General features: G+C 40.7%; 1 protein-coding gene across 1 annotated transcript in view; it reads right to left on the bottom strand.

The window, feature by feature from the left end:
- Positions 1–4,415: 4,415 nt before the first annotated feature.
- kif5c (kinesin family member 5C) overlaps positions 4,416–11,845 on the bottom strand; it is a 33,333-nt gene continuing 25,903 nt past the window's right edge. The window contains exons 20-26 of the mRNA XM_062533654.1: positions 11,524–11,625; positions 11,068–11,128; positions 10,668–10,739; positions 9,376–9,480; positions 8,787–9,003; positions 8,243–8,387; positions 4,416–4,512 (exon numbers count right to left, since the gene is read on the bottom strand). Coding sequence (XP_062389638.1) covers positions 4,416–4,512; positions 8,243–8,387; positions 8,787–9,003; positions 9,376–9,480; positions 10,668–10,739; positions 11,068–11,128; positions 11,524–11,625 — 799 coding nt within the window. The remainder of the gene's footprint in view (positions 4,513–8,242; positions 8,388–8,786; positions 9,004–9,375; positions 9,481–10,667; positions 10,740–11,067; positions 11,129–11,523; positions 11,626–11,845) is intronic.

The raw sequence follows: 11,845 nt of genomic DNA on the forward strand, positions 1-11,845 counted from the left end.
ACATAATACCTACAAATGCATTAGTGTACACTTGGGATGACAGACTGGAGTGCTCTACGAACATAGAGGCCTTTTACAAGAACAGTCAAGGCCGGCTCTACGTCCTGCAACGTTTAAGATCCTTTAACATCTGCGATAAGATGCTACAGATGTTCTATCAGTCAGTGAGTTCTAGTGCCAATGTAATTTCCCTTAGGAACGATTAAAGTATTTCTAATCTTATCTTATCATTTTGTTTCACGGAGCAATCTCCCCCCACCCCCCCACCCCCCCCCCCCCAAAAAAAAGCAATTGGTACGGTGACTGTCTCATCAGCTTTTGTGCCAAACATGCAATGTCCTTAAAGATGCTGTGAGTGAGGTCAGCATTTTGTGAAAGGTCATCTAAACATGGCCACACTGTCCATAAATGCAGAATGTCATTTAAAGTGACACTTTATGTAGTGTCACTGCATGTTTAAAGGTTTGATAGATTGATCTCTTCCCTTCTTCACCTCCTTCCTGTTCCTGTTCTTTCTCCCACTACACTTTGACTAGTAACCTATGCACTCTCATCCTCAGGTTGCTTTGACAAAGTGTCTGCTAAATGAATAAATATAGATGTAAATAACATTTATTTGTATTTAAGTCTGTCTTCAGTCCAGCTGTTGGTCTATCTTTGATTTTTCATATCCATGGAAGGTGTTTTTACAACAAAACATATTGCATAAACCAAAAGAACAATCATGCATTTGGCAAAATTTTCTATTTAGAATTGATCTTAAGATTTTGAGGCAGGTTTGTTTTCATTATTCAAACAAAAAGCTATTTGGAGTATTACATTTGAATGTATTTGATCCAACCAAAGCAGGCCTGCACAAAACTCCTGAGGCTGTGTGTGTGTGTTTAATCGACAGCCACACACCGTAGTCATAGCAGCTGTTGTACTTTTTTTTTCCTTTTTAGTCTCTCCTGTCTTAATCTGTATCCATCTGTCTGTCCCATTCTTTCTTCAGCAGAGAAAAAGTCCACAGCTATCAAAGGAAGAAGCTCAACTGGACTGACTCTTTTCAGCCAAGTGATAAAAAGTTAATTGGCACCACATGACTTTCTAATTCCTCTGTAATTGCCTGGAATTGGACTGCCCTCCATAAGGTCAGTTTACACAGAGACAGAACAGAGACCAACAAAAACCTAAACAGTCTTGAACCAAACAGCCTTTTCTGAGAATCTTAAGCTACTGTACTAACAGCAAAGAGTTTCCTTTACTAACAGACAGAAAACCACACTGACAAAATGCAGGAGACGGTACACAACGTTGAAATAATCATGAGTATCATGAATTATGCTCAGAGATTTAAATGGTGCTGTTGGTATAAAGCTGCGGCCTTCTACCGTTGGTTATTTGCACTACGACTTACACGAATAGTAATACTAAAACCCCACAATTATTGGTGGGATGGCACCAAATGAAAGTATTCTAAAAGCAATTTTTTTGTCTGATATTCTACTAATCCTTTCAAACAAGTATACATATTCAAGGCTCTGACAGAGCCATGATCATACCTATCATACTGTCAGACCTCAACAGTCCATATTCTAAACAAATGATAGATGTACTGTACAGATCACTTTGATGGCCCACATGTTCAGTCTCGTGTTGACTCACTCGCACACTGTGCAGAACATGGCAAGATTTTTTTCCTTCCCCTTCTCGTCTGTTGAGTAGCCTCTGCCTGAACGTAAGGAGCCTTCAGAAGTGACAACGTGCTCTGACCGCCTAATCTGCCTAAACGGCCCCCTTCTTCTACTACTACTACTACTTCCTGTCCAGCGAGCAAGCTATATCTCTCCCGGGTGCTGAGGGAGACATCAAACAAACGCTACACACACCTTCCTCTGACCACCTGCCGTCCTCAGCATATATTTCAATTTCAATTTAATTTTACTTATAGAGCGCCAAAACATTACACATGTCTCATGGCACTTTACAGAGTGTCAAACATTCAAAGAGAGCCCATGAGTAACAGGGGCAAGGAAAAACTCCCTAGAATTGGAGAGATACTGTATATAGGAAAAAACCTCAGACAGATCCACGACTCAAGGGCCCAACCCATCTGCCTAGGGTCAGTTACAGTAGAGTAAAGTCATTTGTAGTATCAGAAGGTTCAAACAGTACAGCATATATCACCTGCATGTCAGATTGAACCAGAAAAAAACTGCAGTGCTCACTACTGGCGAACATGACTGATGGAGGTCATAGATGGATAGATAGACAGATACTTTATTGATCCTCAAGGGGAAATTCATAATAATGAATGAGGAGGAGGGAGAAACGAAGAGAAAAGGGTAGGATTGTAGGTGGACTGGGAATGGACATGGGCGATGGGTTTGAGGCTGGATGTCATGGAACTCAGAGCGTGGAGGGGGAGGTGGAAAGGCAAAAGGTCTAAAACCATTGATATAAACACAAAGAATGTCATTTGCCTGAGAGAGATAAAAATGAAAGAATATATGACCTTTATTACTAATGTGATGGGGGTGTTAGTATCACGCAGGTGTGACCCATCTCAAGCAGTTCAGCTCAGACAAAAGCCATTCCATTTGGAAAGCCACAAACTCCCAAAAGGCTTGCAATTCTTGGAGGCTAATGTGTCTGAGAGGGTTGAGTTTCAGGAGGCGGCCTTTTTTTTTTTTGCGACACAGCAGTGACCAGGCCACTCAAATACTCTGCCACTTTTTACTATGTAAGATTTTTTTTATCTACAGTAGAACATAACTGAGTGCGTTATAAATCTTATGTTCTGTTCTAATCTAAACACTTACACTGATAATGCACACACCTTGACATAGTGTTGCACAATGCACTAATACTTCAAAGGTGTCACCCCGAAATGAAAAATGTTACAATGCCTCGTTTTGCGAAAATCAGTGCCTTAATGATGATGTTTTAATCAGTTTTTACTAAAACACATTTTGCCACTGGGACAATACAACCACCCTGACTTTTATTGCAGTCTGTGTATACAGCGCTTGTACTATACTTAACTTAAAATCAATTCCCAGCTAAAGAGTAGTGAGTACCTGGAAATCATTAGCTCACTGGTGATTAAAAAAACAGTAGGAGCAACAGTATCTACTACAAAGTTTTGAAAATCTTTAGTATTCAAGAAATTCTTCAGTGAATTTCATCTGAATCTTTCTCATCACTTTCTCAAAATATGTTCTTGCATGTTTGATATCTTCATTGTCTTTCTTCGGTCACATTCTCCAAAACCTATTACTTTTAAGGTTTGTTCTTTCTTTGGTTAACTCAATGTTATTTGCCCTGATAGCACACTTGTGTTTGCCTTTCTGTTAGACAGGTTCTGTTAGGTTGGCACATTAATAAGGATGCTAACCAAGATATTCAGAAAGAGCACAATCAAAACTGCAACAATCAATCACCAGTGAAGATCAACAAGCCATTACATTAGATCTACTGTTACTGTATAGACAAGGCTTACAGGGAGGCGGTGCAACTGCACTCTCATTCCCTCCAAAGCTGTCTTAGAGCCCAGTGACAGATTGTAGCAGGGGGTCATTGGTGGGTCCCGTTCATCCAGCCAGCAGCACACACACACACACACACACACACACACACACACACACACACACACACACACACACACACACACACACACACACACACACACACACACACACACACACACACACAACACCCCATATGGGACACAGCAACTGTCATAACTGACTGAGCAATGACTACAGGGGGTGGCCTCACACATGTGTTCAGCTTGACACGGTTTTCTTTTAAGTTCAACACTGATGTTTAACGAAATCATGTCTTCAAACATAGCCTACTGACTTTGCACGATGCAAATCTCAATTCGTCCAGGAATGGAGATAGGATTGAAATAGCTATTAAGAATGAACAGAAACTGTTAAAGGAATCTTGACCTAACAGCTCCCATTGTATTTTGAATCCACACTATCAAGCGAGAGTGCTTGGTACAGTTTCAATGGAGCTTCACAATGGCTTTTGTTCCTTCGTTAAAAATGTCTTCAACAGCTGGCCGTTGCAGACTGTCTGCTTCAATACATTGTAGCCAATGACACAGTTGCGCGCTTACTGAACAGTTACAAACTTACAAACTTGCTTTAGCAATCTTTTAGATATGTTAGCTTACACTTTGACGTACACTTTGGATTCATTCATTCTACCCAAGGAAGCTAAGAATCCTCAAAGTTTCAGTTAAGCACTGAGCTGTGATGACTGTGATAAACGTAATCGTGATGAACGCTACAGAACGCTACCAAGAGATTGAAACCAGAATCCCAAGAGAGAGGCTCTTGGCTTAACTATATTAGTTAGTGAGTCAACCTAGCCTTACCTAAGTTCGCCGTTCATGTACTTGGAAGCTGCAGATGAGAGTATTAATCTTTTCGATCTTCGTCTACTTTCACGGAGAATGCCTCTTCCAAATAGATGACAGACTGCGGGATGACTGTGAAGAGGGGCGGAGTGAAGCGACTAGAAGGCGGGGTTGAAGGGCAGGTGAAGTTTCCTTCTCAACAGAAGGAATCGACCCTAGCCTAGTGGGCTGCTTCTTATGTTCATCTGTGGTAAGCCTATTTAGACCTGAGCCAAAGTGACTATGTTGCCTGGCTCACATTTTGCATGTTAACAGCTCACATTTGATGTAGAATAGACAACATAAACTGCTATAAAGAAAAACAACTACAGGCTAAATTAATCTTGAAGTGTTTTGGGACAAATATTATAGTAATTGTATAAGAATAGCCTATATAAATGACCTACTATGGAATGGTGTCTTGTAATAGTTTGAAAAGCTCTAAGACTGTAGCCTATAAGGGCAAGAATAATATAGGCCTAGAGGTAGGCTATGGTTGCAGAACATTACAGAAGTATAGTGTAATAGCCTACGCTACTATAGGCCTCTGCCTATAGCCTACGTGAAATCCTATGGAAAGTAATTTTTTGTAAAAATAGGTGTTGATTATCTGTCAGGGAATAAATAAACACAGCAAGGGGTTTCGAAAGTCTGATCCCTTTATTTCCTCAATGTACCATTTCACGCAGGCCTACATCTTGCATCCCAACATTACCCTTGCATCTTTATCAAGTAGCCTGTCTCATGTATTAAAAGTATGGTTGGTAACACATCCTCGATGCCCACTGCCATCAAATGCTTTCTGTGCTTCAAGACTGGCATCCAGTATCTGTCACAACAAAACTGACCATATCATAGTGAAAAAGTTCATTAAGAGTAAGGTGACACTTCTGCAAAGACATAGGGCCTACACACTTAACAAATTCAACCTTTTTTCTCTCAAGATAAACAGTAGTTAATCAGACAGAGGAAAAGGGAAGTATAGACGTTTAACACAGAGAAATGACAAACAATGTACTACAACTGTGTGGTGATTCAGCAAACATACTGTGGCTCACAAACAGCAGTTTGTACCACATTAGAGTCCTTCATGTCATTCCACCTTTGGTCACTCACTCAGAGATAGCAGAGACCATATGGCACCATGGTTGTCTAAAATCAGTCACTGGTTGAGACAGACGTTAGTCCAACTATTACAGATAAAAGGCAAGACAGTGCAGACGGATACCCCAGATATGCAGACACTTCAAAGCCACTGCACATGAATCAATGCATCTAGGCCGTGTGTTACACTTCAATAGAACAATTCACAATTTCAGCATTTTCACATCTCATGTCTCATGAAAATTCTACTTCCGTTTTTTTTTTAATTGATGCATGATAGAGGTACACTTCACAGCACAATCAGTCATCAAACCATCAGAGAACATCCAACAAGAGGCCAAGTTACACGATCAGTTATTTGAACACACTTAGCACTAGCGTTGAGTTGTCAGACGCAAAATGACAAAACTGACATAACTGGCCACTGACAATTAGTATTTGATTGTACACAATATATACACATACCGTATGTGACATCGTGCCTAAAGTGTCATCAAAATACAACAGAGGAAGAATATAAATGTCCAAACTGTTAAAAGAGCTGACCATGTACAGTATGAGAATATCAGGAAAGAAGGAGGTAGGTTTTGAGTAATGCCATCCTCAAAGAAACATCAGTGGAGCTCTGCATTAATATATTTCCAACCCTTTGAATAGTTAACACTACCTTTTGTGAACACTGTTAAACTTTTATTCAACAACAAGGGGCATGCCCTAACTTCATGGCAGAATCCTGAGAGTCTAATAAGAGGTAAAACAGAATTTTGTGCGGAGGTAAATTTGGCCAGGAATGAAATCAGACCACAAGCTCATACCAGACAAACGTTTACATTCGTGCTCACCTTAAGGTAAAAACTTCTCTTAAGATTCAAAACATGATGTACTGATTGACTGGTCAGTATCAGTTCCTTTGGAGAGAAGCTTTGCCTTTGTTGTGAACAGATGTGGTATTTCAAAATGGTTTCAGTCTCTGTATGGCCTTTAATGTGCTTAAGATACATAAAGACTACATTTTGTTCCCTTAGAATTATAAGGTTCTATCTGACATTTTTGTCAAAATTGAGTTATTGACATATTCCTAGTCTGTGACACCCGAAGAAAGTGAGGTGAGGTGTTTCTTGTAGTTGAATGCATTTTTGTACATTATATCTAAAGAGGTTTGTTCCACTTATCGGTATAACTCTATAAGACTTTGAAGCTCAATATCAATTTGTTGTTAGCTTTGATTCTCAGATCTTAAGGGGGCTTGTTTGTGTCAATTTCCAGTAAGAAACACTCAAAATGAAGTAACGGTGATGGAAATATCCAAATACACATAGAAATGTTCTCACAGGTGAAGTGCTTTGGAGGTAATTTTCAGTTATATTAATTAACAGAGAGGACTGTCCACACCAAAGCAATGTTTTAAAATAATTTACATTTCATAAATTAACCTACCAAAAAATGCAGTGCAAAACAAACATAAGTACAAGATGATTTAAATAATTAAACATTCATATTTTGGATGAGCAAAATTAAACACCTGTGACAATTAATAATATAAAAAAATTATAAATAGGCTATAAAAAATCAGTAGAAACATTTGAGTCAGAATACCAAACAAATGTGAACTTCATAAAAAAAGAATACATTCATAACCAACTCTATACACGTTATTTTTTCGACCGCCAATGAAACAGTTTCAGCCAATTAAATCAAGCATGAAGCAATTGCTCTTATGTTCATCCTTTGACAGTTTGGCCTAGCTTTACTGTGCTTGCTGTCTTTGACTTATTTGGATAACCACAACCTAGGGTCTAAACATATGCCAACTGTGCCATAGTAAACCATACCATTACTAACTACTCTTTCAATAAAAGTGTTGGCAAAAGGCAAAGAGTGAAAACAATACTCTGCTCTCTTTTATTCTCATAAAATCAAATCACACTTGCATGAAGCACAGTGTGTGTGTGTGTGTGTGTGTGTGTGTGTGTGTGTGTGTGTGTGTGTGTGTGTGTGTGTGTGTGTGTTGTCTGCATGGACATGTAACGAAAAGAATAGACCTATTAGGACCCCATCAAAGTTGAGTTGTGTGTGTTGAAGTAACTAGCTCCAATCAGACTTGAGATACTGAGGAAACAAAAAGCAGGAAACAGGTCAGTTTGGAGTTTTACCGGTTATAATGTTCCTCTTTGCAAAAAGGCAATTGGGAAGGAGAAATAATCCTGTTGATGAACCTGATGAATGCGATGGGTCGCTGGCCCGTCCATTCTTTATATTCTGTAAAGAAGCACAACACGTTCTGTAATGCATAGTCCATTAAAATATCTCAATATCATAGAATAGAGACATTGACTGTTATCAGTACTTCAGAGATATGTGTGTACAGGATAGGGTAAATTACAACATCAGCAGGACATGTGGTAGAGGGACACCACCCCCTGCTGGAGAGTTTTAGAAACATTTCTTTTTATACAAAGGGACTCCTAAAAAAAGTAACTTAGAATGTCATGTTAGGAATTTATCATTGATGACTTGCAATGCCTGACAAGAACAGGTTTTTGGACACAAGTGTGAAATACTCACCTCAGCTTTTATTTGGCTTGGTGATGCTGCTGCTGTTGCTGTCTCTGTGGTTGTGGTTGTTGTTGTTGTTGTTGTTGTTGTTGTTGTTGTTGTTGTTGTTGTGGATGGTGATGGCGCTGTTGAGGATGGTGGTGGTGTTGTTGTTGTTGCTGCTGCGCATGGTGATGGTGCTGCGGTGACTGTTGATGGTGGTGGTGGTGTTGTTGTTGCTGCTGCGGGCTGCCGTGGTGGCGGCGGCTGGACGCTCCTCCTCTGATGCCTTGACCCATACTGGGGGAGCCGCCCTGGCTGTGGTGGTGGCTGTGGCCAGCCCGGATGGGCTTAGCTGGACAGGGAACAGACATACTCTCATTGTAACTAACTTGAGGTAAACACAGTATAGTGCCAGAATAGACATACTTTAATTGTTACTAACTGAGGTAAACATAGTGTAGTAACAGTGTAGACATACTTTAGTAACTGAGGTAAGCATAGTATAGTAACAGAGTAGACATACTCTCATAGTAACTGAGGTAAACACAGTATAGTAACAGTGTAGACATACTTTAATAGTAACTAACTAAGGTAAACACAGTATTGTAACAGTGTAGACATACTTTAGTAACTGAGGTAAGCAGAGTATAGCAACAGAGTCGATATACTCTCACAGTAACTGAGGAAAACATGGTTAGTAACAGAGTATACACTCATACTGTATATAAGTACTGTATATGCTCCCACTCACCAATTTGTGCAGAGTGTCCCCTTCTGGCGATGTTATTGGTGCGGACGACTTCTTTGATGCGGTCCACCTCTTGTTGGTAGCGCTTGCGGTCGCGCATGGCACTCTCCTTGGCGTCGCGCAGAGCCGTCTCCAGAGCCTTCACCCTCTCCACAGTGGCCCGCAGGCGCTTCTCCAGCTTGGGCAGCTCACAGCGCAGGTCTGCGTTATCGCGCACCAGCTGGGAAAGAGAGACAGGGAACCACAACGAGAGAGAGAGAAAGTGAGAGAGAGAGAAAATGTGATGTACCGTTTCATGTGTTTAAAGACACTTACCACACAAAGAAAGTGGTTTGCGAAACAAACCTCTCCTCATATCAAATGTCACAATCATGTTGTGTGTTACACTTCAATCGAACAATTCGCAATTTCAGTATCACACTTGTCTCATCATAATACTGTTTATTTGTTTAAGTTAAATAAAAACACAGAAGAGCATGATAGAAGTACACATCAAAAAATAAATCGAATCCTGTCCGGATATCAAAGGTCACAACCATATATTTATTGATAAACGTGGACAATTGTGTTGAAGACTTTTAAAGAGGCCCACCTGTTTGTGAACTTTGGTGAGCTGTTCCAGGTTGTTCTCCAGGAAGATGATCTTCTGCTTCTGGGCCAGACTGCCTCCAGCTTCATCACATTCCAGCTCAACATTCTGTGAGGGGGTAGGAAGTGATGTCATTGACATACATTCAGGGGCTTATAAAACAACATATACACTTGTGTATTATTATTCATTTATTATTCATTATTATTATTAACTTTCACAGAAAGTGTGAACCTGGTGGCATTTTACACAGGGAAGAGTATGATTCGAACCCGGGACTTGCAGAGAAGAGAGTGACTCTGGTTCAGTAGCCAGGTGAATTTGTAGGTAATATTACATAACAAATTTGAATGTACACAGAATCTAATATGTCTGATAAAATGCACATAATTAACTTAGAGGAGGACATAAAGGTCAAAATAAAAATGAATTGATGCCCCTTACTGTAATTAAACTGAAATTACACTTTAGATAACCATGACAGCATTTCTGTCAAAGGTCAATTATATTCTCACTACATTGACCATTCCAAAAGCGCTGCCATGTACTTATCGATAGTTCATTTGAGGAAGCTACATAGTGAAATTAGTGCTCCCCCTGCTGACAAAGACCAGCTACAGCTGCAGCAGATCTATTAGACCTATATTTGCACACCATGGGAAAGGATGTACCATAATCCCTAAACCCTTGAGTATGTGTTAACAGTTAAACTGGTGTCATCAGTCTTGGACCCTGAGTCAAACGCTGACAACACGTCTGAGCTGAGGAGAGATTCAGGGTCACCCTTTCCCCTGAAGAGCCTCGGCGGGATTTCCTGAGCCCATCGTCGTCAATGTTTCAGCCCCGGCCCATTTTGAATTTCCTTTCTCACAGTGCGATCTGGTCACGTGACTGCCAGCAAGCACCGAAGCCACGAGCCAAGGAGCGATGGCTCTGAGCCACCGGACGTACGAGGGAGAGGCAGAGGGTCCCTACGGTGACCGCGCGGCCGCCACGGAAACATGACAGTCAGTGACCCAAACTCAAGGACGTACAGTACAGGGAGCACAGGTGTGAGGGCTCACCTTTAACTTAACTCCCATACACACACACACCTCTGAACTTAACACTGTGGGGCAGATGTAGCTTTGCCTTGTGAAAACAAAATGTGTGAATAGATGTTGAAACTTTTGAGTCTGTGGATCTATATTTTGATACTCAAGTAAAAGATGTACAAACCTGTGGAAAACCCCAGTCAAATCCCTTTTTTAAGAAAGTAAAAAACATGCTGTGAAATAACAGGAATGTGTTCTTACTCTCTTCACACGAGTATTGAGATCATCAATGAAGTGCTTTCGTAGATTATGGAGTGTTTGAAGTTCTTTAGCCTATAAAGAAAATAAAAAGAGCAACTTTATGTTTTTCTACTGACATACTACGAACAAACTGTCGCATATACTGTTACATCAGTCATATTGATTGAGATTAATATTGAGATTCTGGACAAAGATCTGCTGCTGTTTGTAAATAGGAACCTAAAAGGAAATGTATGTACATGCATCCATTTTTCACATGTGGATGTGACAGTAATGTCAGGGAGAACCTGGACACTGTACAGAGTTAAGTCCTGTTTAAAACTGACATTTATGATGAGCAATACAACAGCACGCTAAGCTACAGTCGAAGCAAAACAGGAAATGGGAACTGTCCACTCACCACAGTCTCCTCAAGGCCCTTGAGATCCTCCTTGGCCAGCTCCCTTTTCTCATTGAGCAAGCTGCAGGACAAATGGATCAGTCAGAAACCGGCCTTCTGCCTCCATTGTTTCCCCATTCCTTTCAGTCTGACTGTGCGTTTTATAGTGTAGTGTGAAAAGTTGCTGTGAACAACTTTTTTTGTTGTAACAGTGGGGAGTTTATGTTTTTTCCCAGGGTGAAATGTTATATGACATTTCTTTTGCTTTTAAAATATGATCTTTGACACAGCTACTCACTGCCTAGAAAGTTAATAAATGTGTCTCTCCGTTCAAGTGCAATAAAATACTGCAGCTTGTAAGAAACCATAAAGGAGCACAGCACTGGGTTTTGGATGAGTAGATCCCCTACATGACAGACAGACATCTTAACAGTGGGAAGGGTAACCGTGGAGACGAGAGCCATGCAGGAGACTCACATGAGGTTCTGCAGCTTCTCATCCTTCTCCTGTTCCTGCTGCTTCAGCTTCTCGTAGTCCGACACCAGCTTCGCCCGCTCCAGCTGCAGGGCCTCGTTCAGACTGGAGGAGAATCACACGCGCACAGCTGACGATTCAGCTCAGGCTCATTTCAACTCAACACAACACAACTCAGTTTCATTTCAACTCAACTCAACACAACTCAGTCTCATTTCAACTCAACTCAACACAACTCAGTCTCATTTCAACTCAACTCAACTCAACACAACTCAGTCTCATTTCAACTCAACTCAACTCAACTCAACTCAACTCAACTCAACTC

This window comes from Sardina pilchardus, chromosome 4, assembly GCF_963854185.1.
Source record: "Sardina pilchardus chromosome 4, fSarPil1.1, whole genome shotgun sequence".
Lineage (NCBI taxonomy): Eukaryota > Metazoa > Chordata > Actinopteri > Clupeiformes > Clupeidae > Sardina > Sardina pilchardus.